The 14,611-nt window shown below is 45.2% G+C and overlaps 1 protein-coding gene across 1 annotated transcript in view; it reads left to right on the top strand.

Moving 5' to 3' along the window:
- The window catches only part of lrrc72 (leucine rich repeat containing 72), an 85,370-nt gene that overhangs the window by 2,649 nt on the left and 68,110 nt on the right, over nucleotides 1–14,611 (top strand). Inside the window, exon 2 of the mRNA XM_085988398.1 lies at nucleotides 9,107–9,176. Within this exon, the coding sequence (XP_085844524.1) occupies nucleotides 9,120–9,176 (57 nt within the window). The 5' untranslated portion in view covers nucleotides 9,107–9,119. The remainder of the gene's footprint in view (nucleotides 1–9,106; nucleotides 9,177–14,611) is intronic.

Here is a 14,611-nt window from a genome sequence, read left to right on the forward strand (position 1 = left end):
GATTAAAAGACAAGGGATGTTGGTGTAAGGCAAAAGAAGATGGTAATGAGACAAGTTAAGAAACAAAAGATGGCTCCAGATGAGGTGTAAATGGCAATGGCAGAATCATCAACAGCTGCCGTGTGAGAGAAAAAAAATAGGGGCCGAGGTTATAGTCTGAAATTGTTGAACTCGATGTTGAGTCCAGAAGGCTGTAAAGTGCCTAATCGAAAGATGAGGTGCTGTTCCTCGAGCTTACGTTGAGCTTCATTGGAACAGTGTAAGAGGCCGAGGACGGAGAGGTCAGAGTGGGAGTGGAGCGGAGAATTAAAGTGACAGGTGACCGGAAGCTCGGGGTCACGCTTACGGACTGAACGGAGGTGTTCCGCAAAGCAGTCACCCAATCTACGTTTGGACTCCCCAATGTAGAGGAGACCGCATTGTGAGCAGCGAATACAGTATAATAAATTGCAAGAAGTACAAGTAAATCATTGTTTCACCTGGAAGGAGTGTTTGTGGCCCTGGACAGTGGGAAGGGAGGAAGTAAAAGGGCAGGTGTTGCATCTCCTGCGCTTGCACAGGAAGGTGCTGGGCGAAGGGGTGTTGGGGGTGATAGAGGAGTGGACCAGGGTATCGTGGAGGGAGCGGTCCCTTCGGAATGCTGAAAGTGGAGGGGAAGGGAAGATGTGTTTGGTGGTGGGATCACGCTGGAGGTGGCGGAAATTTTCTGTTTTTATTTCAAATTTCCAGCATCCGCCGTATTTTGCTTTTGCTTATGAAACTGTATATATCTGAGGATTGCAAAATTATCTGTTGGTATAGTGTTCCTCACTCTGTAGATACCATTATCTGTTTGGCCAATCAGAATTGCATATCACTGACATGATGCACTTGTGGTGTTGTTGCCCCACTTCTCGTCATAAGAATAGAGAATGTATCTAGACTGAAGGCATACATACAGCTGAATGGGGAGGGGCCTAAGTTTTGTTGAAAATTCATAAAGGGATAATATCCCCAGGTAATTTAATGTGTTTGAAAAGAAGATATTTCAATATGCTCTAGAATCATTGAATGATACAGCACAGGAGGAGGCCATTCTGTCCACCATGCTTGTGCCGAGTTTTTGAAAGAGCTATCCAATTAATCCCCATAGCCCTGCAATGTTTTCCTTTTCAAATATTTATCCATTTCCTTTTTAAAGTTATTATTGAATCTGCTTCCACCACCCTTTCAGACAGTGCATTCCAGATCATAGCAACTCGCTGCATAAGAATTTTCTCCTCACCGTGCCTCTGGTTCTTTTGCCAATTATCTGAAATTTGTATCCTCTGGTTACTGACCCTTCTGCCACTCAAAATAGTTTCTTCTTATTTACTCTATAAAAACCCTTCAAGATTTTGAACACCTCTACTAAATTTCCCCATAATCTTCTCTGCTCTAAGGAGAACAACCCTAGTTTCTTTAGTCTCTCTATCCCTAATTGCCCTTGAGAAGGTAGTGGTGAGCCGCCGCCTTGAACCGCTGCAGTCTGTGTGGTGAAGGTACTCCCACAGTGCTGTTAGGGAGGGAGTTCCAGGATTTTGACCCAGCGGCTATGAAGGAACGGCGATATACTTCCAAGTCAGGATGGTGTGTGACTTGCAGGGGAACTTGGAGTTGGTGGTGTTCCCATGCGTCTGCTGCCCTTGTCCTTCTAGGTGGTAGAGGTGGCGTGTTTGGGAGGTGCTGCCAAAGAAGCCTTGGCGAGTTGCTGCAGTGCAGCATAATAGAAGTCGTTCATCCCTGATCCCATTCTAGTAAATCTCCTCTGCAGCCTCTCTAAGGCCTTGATATCCTTCCTAAAGTGTGGTGCCCAATAGTCCAGCTGAGGCCTGACCAGTGTTTTTTAAAGGTTTAGCATAACCTCCTTGATTTGGTACTCTTGCGGGGGCGATTTTCTGACATCCGAGGAGGCGGGTTTGGAGGTGGGAAAGGCGGGAAAATCCGAAACAATGAGTGTGGGTTCAGAACCCGCCTCCGCGGGATTTCACCGGTGCCAGATTTGCAGGGCAGGAAACAGTCCTGCCTCCAGCTGGCCTGAGAGCTTGTTAAGAAGCTTAAATGCTTGTTAAGGGCCTCTCTAAGCCTATTTTGAGAGGCCCTCATGATTTTTCGACCATTTCAGCGTGTTCCATGACCCTCCTAAACCACGCCAGCTAAACCTGGCGGGTTGACAAGTGGGTGGTCTCCTCACAGCTGCAGGTCCAACATTAAATCGTTTATTTCATCAGGGATTAGTTGCAGGTGGCAGAACTTTGCTTTAAAAGGCCTTTGAGCAAGTTTAGAAGGCCTTCCAAAGTCGGGGGTGCTGCAGCTTGAATCTATCAACTGTGGGACCTCCTTGGAACACCCTCTCCCCGCTTGCAATGAGCGCTTCCCCAATGGAGGCATCTGCAGCATGGGAACCATTCATTTTCTTTCACCATGGACCTCAGATTCGGATGAGGAGCATCTACGGCAGCAGCAGAACCAGGCAGCTCAGCAGCAACAGCAGCAGGAACCCCAACCTCCTGCTCAGCCACATGATGCTGCACAGGGCAGAAGGTGCCAGCGCATCGAGGCATCTCGCCGCAGGAGATACCCCCCCGACAGAGGGTTTACAGACAGAGGATGAGCTACCTCAACATGAGTGAGCAGCAGTGCCAAAGGAGGCTGAGACTTTCGCGAGAGGTTGTCTGAGAGATCTGTGGACTGCTGCAGCAAGACCTTGTGCCCAGAGGAACGGGTGGACACCACTTACCAGTGGCTGTCAAAGTCACCACCGCACTCAATGTCTTTGCCTTAGGCTCCTTCCACGGACCATCAGCAGTCTTCAGCGGCATCTCCCAGTCGGCCACCCACAGTTGCATATCTATCAAAAAGAGCAGTGGTCCCAACACCGTCCCCTGTGGAACACCACTGCACACTTCCCTCCAGTCTAAAAATACAACCGTTCTCCTCTACTCCCTAGTTTCTCTCCCATAGCCAATTTTGTTCTTACGCAGCCACTGCCCATTTAATCCAATGGGCTTCAATTTTGCTAACGAGTCTATTATGTGGTACTTTATCAAATGCCTTTTGAAAGTCCATATACACAACATCAACCACATTACAAAATAACAACAGAAAATGCTGGAAAAACTCAGCAGGTCAGGCAACATCCGTGGAGAGAAATTTGAGTTGATGTTTCGGGTCGAACCCTTCTTCAAAACTGGAAAGAAAAGAAGATAGACTGGAGGCAGGGCTGCGATCGGACAAAAGAATAAAAGAAACAAAAGAAGTAAAAGAGACAATAAAAGGTATTAGAAGCTAGACGAGATGGTAATAGGCTGAGATTAGGTGTAAAGTGTACTGGCAGGGCAAGAGATAGCTGCCAGGTGTGAGAGAGAAACAAAAGGAAAGGGGGGGGGGGAAAGGAGTGGAAAAATTACAAGAAAAAATGAAATAGGGGCCGAGGTTATGATCTGAAATTGTTGAACTCGATATTGAGTCCGGAAGGCTGCAGAGTGCCCTTCCAGACTCAATATCGAGTTCAACAATTTCAGATCATAACCTCGGCCCCTCTTGTAATTTTTCCACTCCTTTCCCCCCCCCCCCCCCTTCCTTTTGTTTCTCTCTCACACCTGGCAGCTATCTCTTGCCCTGCCAGTACACTTTACACCTAATCTCAGCCTATTACCATCTCGTCTAGCTTCGAATACCTTTTATTGTCTCTTTTACTTCTTTTGTTTCTTTTATTCTTTTGTCCGATCGCAGCCCTGCCTCCGGTCTATCTTTTCTTTCCAGTTTTGAAGAAGGGTTCGACCCGAAACGTCAACTCAAATTTCTCTCCACGGATGTTGCCTGACCTGCTGAGTTTTTCCAGCATTTTCTGTTATTTCGGATTTCCAACATCCGCAGTATTTTGCTATCAACCACATTACATTCATCAACTCTCTCCGTTACTTCCTCAAAGAATTCAATCAAGTTAGTCAAACAGGATTTACCTTTAACAAATCCCTGCTGACTTTCATTTATTAACCCATATTTTTCCTAGTGCCAATTAATTTTGTCCCGGATTAATGTCTCTAAAAATTTCCCCACCAGTGACTTTAGGCTGACTGGCCTGTAATTGCTGGGTTTATCTCCCTCCCTTTTAAAAAAAATCTAATTGAAGTTTTCAAAATGATGATAGGAATTAAGACAGTTGATCCAGGCAAATTGTTCACTTTAGCGAAGGGTTTAAATGTCAGAATGCTACAAGTGAAAAAATAAAAATTTAGGAGCAAAAGAGAAGCCAGAAAGAACTACAGGGTACTTTATTTATAAAAGGTAATAAATTTATGGAATAAGACATCAGAGAAGACAATTGAAGCAGATAAGAGGTAACTAGTTATGGTTGTTGGAGGCTAATCACCGCAACCTCGGACATTGCTGCAGGAGCTCTTCAGAGCAATTTCCTTGGTGCCACCATCTTCAGCTGCTTTATCAATGACCTTCCCTTCATCATAGGGTCTGGGGTGCTGCTGTTTGCTTAAAATTTTAGTGTTCAGCTCCATTCACAACTCCTCTGATAATGAAACAGATCATGTCAGCCTACAATGAGACGTGGAGAACATCCAGTCTTGTGCAGAAAAGGAGCAGGTAACATTCATGTCAAATATATGCCAGGCAATGACCAACTTCACCTGACCCTCAGCAGCACCACAATTGCTAAGTTCCCCACGAACAAAATCCTAGGGGTCACCATTGACTAGAAACAGAACTGAACCAGCTATATCAACAGTGTGGCTTCAAGGGCAGAGTACCCTGTTTCAGGGCAGAAACAGGGTACTCTGACTCACCTTATAGCTACTCAAAGCCTATCCACCATCTACAAGGCACAAGTCAAGAACGTGATGGAATACTCACCACTCGCCTGGATGTTTGCAGCTGCAACAACTCTTAAGAACCTCAACGCTATCTGGGATAGGACAGTTCAATTGATTGGCACTCCTGGTACATGACTCAGTATTCACCCCATCCACCACCAGTGCACTTTGGCAGCACTCTGTACTGCCTATAGTATGCACTACAGAAACTAACCAAGCTTACTTTAACAGCACCTCCACCCCACTGCCACCGCCCCCCCTCCGCAACCTCTACCATCAAGAAGGATAGGAAAAGCAAAATAATGGGAACATCATCATTTCAAAATTCTCCTCAAAGCAACACAACATCCTGACTTGGCTATATAGTACCATCGCTTGGTCAAAATCCTAGAATTCCCTAGTTATCACTGTGTAGCAGCAATATCAGTATAAGGACTGAAGTGATTCAAGGAGAAGGGCTAACAATACACAGGGATACCCTCCATCGTGTCATGCGGCACCAGCACCGTGTTAAGTGGGATAGATTGAGAACAGATCTAGCAGCTCAAAACTGGGTATCTATGAGGTGTGGTGGGCCATTAGCAGCAGCAGAATTGTATACCACCACAGTCTGTAACCTCATGGCCCGGCATAAAGTGGACTGGGAAAATAAATTAAAGGGTGAGACGGTAGATAAGCAGTGGCAGACATTTAAGGAGATATTTCATAACTCTCAGCAAAGGTTTATTCCAATGAGAAAGAAAGACTCCATGAGAAGGATGAACCATCCGTGGTTAACGAAGGAAGTTAAGGATGGTATTAAATTGAAGGAAAAGGCATACAATGTTGCAAAGATTAGTGGTAGGCCAGAGGATTGGGAAATTTTTATAAACCAGCAAAGGATGACTAAAAAAATAATAAAGAGGGAGAAGATAGATTATGAGAGTAAACTAGCAAAAATATAAAAACAGATAGTAAGAGCTTCTACAGGTATATAAAAAGGAAGAGAATAGCTAAAGTAAATGTTGGTCCCTTAGAGGATGAGACTGGGGAATTAATAATGGGAAACGGGGAAATGGCAGAGACTTTGAACAAATATTTTGTATTGGTCTTCACAGTAGAAGACACTAAATGCATCCCAAAAATAATTGATAATCAAGGGGCTATAGGGAGGGAGGAATTTTATCACTATCACTAGCGAAAAAGTACTAGGCAAACTAATGGGACGAAAGGCTGACAAGTCCCCTGGACCTGATGGCCTGCATCCTATGGTTTTAAAAGAAGTGGCTGCAGAGATAGTGGATGCGTTGTAATCTACCAAAATTCCCTGGATTCTGGAGAGGTCCCAGCGGATTGGAAAACCGCAAAAGTAACTCCCCTATTCAAGAAAGGAGGGAGGCAGAGAGCAGGAAACTATAGGCCAGTTAGCCTAACATCTGTCATTGGGAAAATGCTGGAATCCATTATTAAGGAAGTAATAGCAGGACATTTAGAAAATCATAATACAATCAAGCAGAGTCAACATGGTTTTATGAAAGGAATATTATGTTTGACAAATTTACTCGAGTTCTTTGAGGATGTAATGAGCAGGGTGGATAAAGGGGAACCAGTAGATGTAGTGTGTTTGGATTTCCAGAAGGCATTCGATAAGATGCCACATAAAAAGGTTACTGCACAAGCTAAGAGATCACAGTGTTGGGGTAATATATTAGATTGGATAGAGGATTGGCTAATTAACAGAAAACAGAGAGTCGGAATAAATGGGTAATTTTCAGGTTGGCAAACTGTAACTAGTGGGGTGCCACAGGGATCAGTGCTGGGGCCTCAACTATTTATAATATATTAATGACTTGGATGAAGGGACCGAGTGTACTGTTGCCAAATTTGCTGATGATACAAAGATAGGTGGGAAAGCAAGTTGTGAGGAGTACACAAAGAGTCTGCCAAAGAGGTTAAGTGAGTGAGCAAAAATTTGGCAGATGGAGTATAATGTGGAAAAATGTGAGGTTATCCACATTGGTAGGAAGAATAAAAAAGCAAATTATTATTTAAATGGAGAGAGATTACAGAATGCTGTGCTACAGAGGGATCTGGGTGTCCTCGTATATGAAACACAAAAAGTTAGTATGCAAGTACAGTAAGTAATTAGGAAGGCAAATAGAATGTTGGCCTTTATTGCCAGGGGGATGGAGTATAAAAATAGGGAAGTCTTGCTACAACTGTACAGGGCGTTGTTGAGACCACACCTGGAGTACTGCGTACAGTTTTGGTCTCCTTATTTAAGGAAGGATAGACTTGCATTGGAGGCAGTTCAGAGAAGGTTCACTAGGTTGATTCCTGAGTTGAAGGGGTTTTCTTATGAGGAAAGGTTGAGCAGGTTGGAGTTTAGAAGAATGATAGGTGATCTTATTGAAACATATAAGATTCTAAGGAGGCTTGACAGGTTAGATGCAGAGAGGATGCTTCTCCTCATGGGAGAATCTAGAACTTGGGGGCATAGTTTCAGAATAAGGGGTCGCCCATTTAAAACAGAGATGAGGAATTTCTTCTCTCAGAGGGTCGTGAATCTTTGGAATTCTCTACTTCAAAGAGCTGTAGAGGCTGAGTCATTGAATATATTCAAGGTGGAGATAGACAGATTTTTGAAAAATGGGAAATCAAGGGTTATGGGGAGCAGGCAGGAAAGTGGAGCTGAGGCCAAGATCAGATAAGCCATGATCTTATTGAATAGCAGAGCAGGCTTGAGGGGCTGAATGGCCTACTCCTGCTCCTATTTCTTATGTTCTTATATCCCTCACTCCTCCATCACCAGCAAGCCAGGTGACAAATGCAGGTTCAATGAGAAGTGTAGAAGAGCATGCTGAGATCATCACCAAGTGTACCTGAAAATGAGGTGCCAACCTGGTGAAGCTATAACACAAGATTACATGCATGCTAAACAGAGCTAAGAGATCCCACAACTAATGGATCAGCTCAAAGCTTTGCAGCCCTGCCACATCCAGTCATGAATGGTGGTGGATAATTAAGCAATTAAGAGGAGGAGGCTCCATGAACATCTCCATCTTCCATGATGGCAGAACCCAGCATACGAGTGCAAAACACAAGGCTGAAGTATTTGCAACCATCTTCAACCAGAAGTACCGAATGGATGGTCCTTCTCAGCCTCCTCCTGAGGTTTCCACCATCACAGATGCAAGTCTTTAGCCAATTTGATTCACTGCACATGATGTGAAGAAACAGCTGAATGCACTAGACATAGCAAAGCCTATCATTTCCGACAACCCAGCTGTAGTGCTGTAGACCTATACTCCAGAACTAACCGCACCCCAGCTAAGATGCACCAGTACAGCTACAACACTGGCATCTACCCGACAATGTGAAAAGTTGCCGAGTTATGTCCTATCCACGAAAAGCAGGACAAATCTAACCCAGCCAATTATTGCACACAGCCTACTCTCAATCATTAGCAAAGTAATGGAAGAAGTCAACAACAGTGCTATCAAGTGACACTTACCATTAACCTATTCATCGAATCCTAGTTTGGATTCGTACGCCCTGAGTCTGTTTGATCGGCACTCCATCCACTGGCTTAAATATCCATTCCCTCCACCACCGGCGAACCATGGCTGCAGTGTGTACTATCTACAGGATGCACTGCAGCAAGTCGCCAAGGCTTCTTCATTAGCACTATCCAAACTCATGACCTCCACCACCTAGAAGAACAAGGGCAGCACGTGCATGGGAACACCATCACCTTTAAATTGCCCTCCAAGTCACACACTATCCATATTTGGACATATATCCTTCACTGTCACTGGGTAAAAATCCTGAAACTCCCTAACAGTATTGTGATAATAGACCACTAGGACCGCAGTGGTTCAAGAAGAAGGCTTACCACCACCGTCTGAAGGGCAGCTAGGGGTGGGTAATAAATTCTGGCCTTGCTAGTGATGCCGGTATCCCAAGAATGAATAAAAGGAAAGAAAAATGACCATTTGGCAAGGTACCAGAGAATTCCCATAACAGAAATCAACAGCTTCTGGAGAGTATGAGGGAAGAAAAAAGGAAAAATTGGAAAAACAAACATCACTAATGGAATGCAGATAGCTTTAAATCAAATACCATACCAAATGTTTGGGGAGATACTGGAATAAGGCCCACAAAATTATTAGCTGGAGTATTACTTTAAAGAAATATTCTGAAGTGTCTTTTCCCGTTTATATTCTGTCACTTTTTTTAACCAGTAATAAAAAAATGCTTGTTATGTATCTGCTTTTTAGAGGACTAACAGAAATGCCTGACATGTCAAGATTTAAACAGTTAACGTATTTGTGGTTGAATCACAACAAGGTGAGTGAGAATTTTTGTAACCGCTACACAGTTTTGCAGATTATGCTAATCCAGAAACACATTTCAGAATAACAGTTGTAAGCACTGCTGGTTGTTTTAGTCAGCTTGACAACTGACAGCTGGCATCAGTGATGAGATCTGTTGGTAAGCAGAAACACGGTTAAAAATCCTTTCCTGTCTCAGGTGTCTGATATTGTACTTGCTATGCATTATTTCCTATGAAATTGTTTGTTGCTGATGGCATCTGATTAGCATTTTGTTAGGTTTGCAGATTCAAACTGATGAGTCTACAATGGGCTAAATTACATATAAGCTGTGGAGGAATGTCCTGAATGGAATGAATTGTCTTTGCTTATTTCTTACTCTTATGTTTTAAGTGTAAACAATGCACCATGAAGGTTAAGTCACCCTGCAAACTGTGTGATTGTCCACCAGGCAATGCCAGTGTAAACTCCTCCAGGAGATTGGATTGACCATGTGGTAAAAAAATTTCAAGGCACCTATAACTAACTGCCACATGTATAATTGTGGATTTGACAGAAATTATGTCAATAACTACAAGAAGTTATTTATTAATCTAAGTAATAGACTCTCGACTCAGAACTAGATCTGCTTCATATGGTGTTATTCCAAGATCCTTTGTCTATTTATTCTTTCACTTGGATGAAAATTCTAGTCCTCCAACTCCATCCTTGAATGGGCTGATCACCAGGATCATCCTCAAAGAGAACAATTGTAGCAGCTATCTTAAGCAAAGACATCTTCTACATTGGTAAGAGTTTGGACAGATATTCATTGTGCAATTTTTAAGCCACATCTAATCAGGGCTGCCTTTTGAATATGTGGAAGTGTTGTGGTTGCAGAGGACAATCAGGTTGAAAGAATATGGATTGGCTAATCGTAGGGGCCTAGAAATTCGGTTGCGAAGTGCCCGTTTGGTGAGGACAGTAAGGCGGCCGTTAGGAGCGTGCGCTGGAAGTATGGTAAGTAGGCAGATCGTGGTGCCATTTTTGTTGTCATCATTGGAACTAATGCTCTGTATTAACCTCGCACAGCTAAACATGCATTCAGCAACAGGAAGGATCCCCCACCAGCAGTATTTAAAGGAATCATCATCAACTTTCAGGTAACTTGCTTTTTGATTTCTACTGGCTCTGTGTAAGTTTGTGGAACTGTTTGGAGCTTTCTAGAGTTATTTAAAGTTGATGAGCTGACAGGGAGTGGTGCTGCAAGTGGAGAAGGCTATGCTTCTGAATTCAAGGGTTCTGGTTGGACCACTTGCTCCCAGTGATGGGTGCTTTAGTTGCCATCCCCCTTGGCCTGCAGCATGACAGGGAGATGGAGCAGAGGCAGCAAAGAAAAGGACAAGCTGCTCGGAGAGGGAGGAGGAGGAGGGGGAGAAGGGCTCTCAGCAGGAGGCCTTACCCACCTAGGGTCTTCGGAGAGCAATTCTCTTACCTCAACCTGAGCCACGAGTGGTGGGCGAGGCATCTGTGCTTTACCAAGGAGGTGCTCACAAAACTCTGCCACATCTTGCAACCAGACCTGCAGCCTCACACCAGAACAAGGACAGCACTGCCAGTGGCTGTGAAGGTGGCCATGGACTTGAATTTCTTCACACTGGGATCCTTCCAGGCTGGAGCAGGTGACATCTGTAACATCTCACAGTTCGCCATTCACTGCTGCATAACAGAGGTGACAGATGCTCTTTATGTCAGGAGTGCGGACTTCATTGTCTTCTCTCTGACCAGAGAGAAGCAGGCGGCATGTGCCCATGGCTTTGCCAGGACAGCGGACTTCCCCGTGGTGCAGGGCACCATCGACTACACATACCTGGCTTTGCGGGCACCGTATCTAAATGCTGAGATATACCGTAACCATAAAAGTTTACCACGCACTGAATGTGCAGTTGGTGTGCGACCATGCCCAGCACAGCATGATGGTGAATGCCCAGTATTCTGGCAGCAGTCATGATGCTTTTATTCTGCGCCAGCCAGCTGTTCCCTCAGTGTTGGAACCACCAAGACAAACCAGAGGGTGGCTACTGGGTGATGAGGGCTATCTCTTGACCATCTGGCCCCTGACTCCACTCTACAACCCAACCACACGTGGCTAGCATGCATACAACGAGAGCCATGCTGCCACATGAAACATCATAGAGCAGACCATTAGGGTGCTGAAGCAGTGGTTCTGCTGCCTGGGCTGATGGTCTGCTGTATCCTGCACAACCTGGCCATCATGAGGGAGCAGAACCTGTCACCAGGAATAAGGCCACCAGCTCAGGAGCAGGAGGAGGAAAGATGAAGAGGATGCAGAAGAGAAGGAGTAGGAAGCAGAAGGAAGGAGGCAACCCAGACAGCCCCTTTCTAGCCAGGATATCCGGGATTGAATCATCCACTTATGGTACGAGTGAATGCAATTCCAATTCCTCATTTAACATTAGTCCCACACCTTACCTTCCCTCTGTTACTGACCATCACAGCATCCTCTTGGCCACAATGCTGAAATAAAAGCCACCACAAAGCAAACATTCCAATCCAACTTTATACATCTATCCATCCAATATTACATCAAAAAATCAACTAATCACCCTTGTGCATTCCCTTAGTGGCTGCCTTGCGTGTGCCTTTGCCTATCCTAGTGTTCCTATGCAGTGCTATCCCAGTGGCTGCAGCATGGCTGGTAGAAGGCTGCTGACTTGTAGTGGGGAAGACTGCAGATGGCCTTGCAGGATGAGCTCAAGGAGCTTTGGGCCTAGTAGGCTCAGCTCTGGACTGCACCACCTCGGCATGGGCTGGCACGCTGAACAGCAAGGGCACTGGCGGAGTGAGAATCATGGGATGACGAATGCTATCATCCTGAGAGAGGACAGCAGGGTTGGCCTCCACGGATCCATTGTCAATCCCCCGGGGCAGCGCCTCAGCATCTTAGTAATCTGATGGACTGATGTGATACCCTGCAAGCTGCTTTCAACACTGGTAAACCCAGCCATGATGGCAGCTGTCTGTGCTTGCATGGCAACAAGCTGAGCTTGCATGACTTCAGCCTGAGCTTCCATTGCAGCACTCAGAAGTTGGGTGCCTTCTGCTTGTGCTGCAATGGAAGTTGAGACTCCGGCCATCAGACATGGCATGATGGTTGGGTCCACAAGTGTGTTAATGGGTCTGTCCACCCCTTCCATGCTGGAAAGGCTGGGCTCCGAGCTCTGCTCAAAGCCCTGTGCAAGGCTGGAACTGGACTGCTCCATGCTCCTTAACATTGCATTCAGACTTTCTGGCAGGCCTGCCAATTCACCAAGCATTTCATTGTAGATACCATCAGCATTCTACTATAGGTTGCCCCATCGAAGCCTTCATTTGAGTCCTGTGCAGCAGAACTCGTGTGCGACCTCACCCTCTGGGGAGCTGACACCTGAGCTACCCTTTCCCCCTGCCCTGGCTTCAGGCCACTCATGCCCAGTGTCTCACCACGTGCAGATCCCACATAGAAACATGGAAGATAGGAGCAGGAGTAGGCCATTCGGCCCCTCGAGCCTGCTCCGCCATTCAATGCGATCATGGCTGATCATCCAAATTCAGTACCCTGTCCCTGCTTTCTCCCCATATCCCTTGATCCCCTTAGCCTTAAGAAATATGTCTAACTCCTTCTTGAATATATTTAATGAATTGGCCTCAACTGTCTTCTGTGGTAGAGAATTCCACAGGTTCACCACTGTCTGGGTGAAGAAATTCCTCCTCATCTCAGTCATAAATGGCTTACCCCTTATCCTTAGACTGTGACCCCTGGTTCTGGACTCCCCCGCCATCGGGAACAGCCTTCTTGCATCTAGTCTGCCTAGTCCTGTTAGAATTTTAAAAGTTTCAATGAGATCCCCTTTCATTCTTCTAAACTCTAGCGAATATAAGCCTAATCGACCCAATCTCTCTCCATACGTCATTCCTGCCATCCCAGGTATCAGTCTGGTGAATCTTCGCTGCATTCCCTCCATGGCAAGAACATCCTTCCTCAGATAAGGTGACCAAAACTGCACATAATACTCAAGGTGTGGTCTCACCAAGGCCCTGTACAACTGCAGCAAGACATCCTTGCTCCTGTACTCGAATCCTCTCGCTATGAAGGCCAGCATACCATTTGCCGCCTTAACCGCCTGCTGCACCTGCATGCTTACCTTCAGCGACTGGTGCACAAGGACACCCAGGTCTCGTTGCACTTCCCCTTTTCCCAATCTATTGCTGTTCAGATAATAATCTGCCTTCCTGTTTTTGCCACCAAAGTGGATGACCTCGCATTTATCCACATTATACTGCATCTGCCCAATTGCATAACCTGTCCAAATCGTACTGGAATTTCTCGGCATCCTCCTCACAGCACACACGCCCACCCAGCTTTGTGTTGTCTGCAAACTTGGCGATATTACATCTAGTTCCCTCGTCTAGATCATTAATATATATTGTGAATAACTGGGGTCCTAGCACCGATCCCTGCAGTACCCCACTAGTCACTGCCTTCCACTCGGAAAAAGACCCGTTTATTCCAACTCTTTGCTTCCTGTCTGCCAACCAGTTTTCTATCCAAGTCAGTACCTTACCCTGAATCCCATGTGCTTTAACTTTGCACGCTAGTCTCTTATGCAGGACCTTATCGAAAGCCTTCTGAAAGTCCAAATACACTGTAATGAAATCTGTTTGTCTTGATCCTGTATTCGTTTTGCACTCATGTATATTACCCTCCCCCACTGTGTATAGTTTCACTTCCTCTTTCCCGACTAACCTGGGAGGTTCCAGGTCTTGGCTCTTGGCTCCGCCCCTGACTTCTCTTACATAAAGATCCCAGGATCTGTATGACTCATTCCTGTGAACCAGTCGGCGTGTTGAGATGTTAGCTCTGATCTTAGTGATTAAAAGCCGACTTGTTTAAGTCTATAACTTCTAGTTTTGTGGTTATTGAAGGCCCATCATACACCACATCCACTGGTTCTCCCTTATCTATTCTACCAGTTACATCCTCAAAAAATTCCAGTAGGTTAGGTAAGCATGATTTACCTTTTGTAAATCCATGTTGACTTTGTCCGATTCTGTTTTCCAAGTGCTCTGCTATTACATCTTTTATAATGGAGTCTAGCATTTTCCCCACTACCGATGTCAGGCTTACTGGTCTATAATTCCCCGTTTTTTCTCTACCACCTTTTTTAAATAGTGGAGTTACATTAGCTACCCTCCAATCCATGGGAACTGTTCCAGAGTCTGTAGAATTTTGGAAGATGACCAGCAATGCATCTACTATTTCTAGGGCCACTTCCTTAAGCACCATAGGATGTAGATTATCAGGCCCTGGGGATTTATCAAACACCATTTCCCTACAAATACTGATTTCATTCAGTTCCTCCCTCTCATTAGACCCTATGGCCTAGAAATTCAGTTGGGCGCGCCAGCCGT

This window comes from Somniosus microcephalus, chromosome 5 (assembly GCF_052327205.1).
Source record: "Somniosus microcephalus isolate GS21.2 chromosome 5, FLI_Smic_1.0, whole genome shotgun sequence".
NCBI lineage: Eukaryota > Metazoa > Chordata > Chondrichthyes > Squaliformes > Somniosidae > Somniosus > Somniosus microcephalus.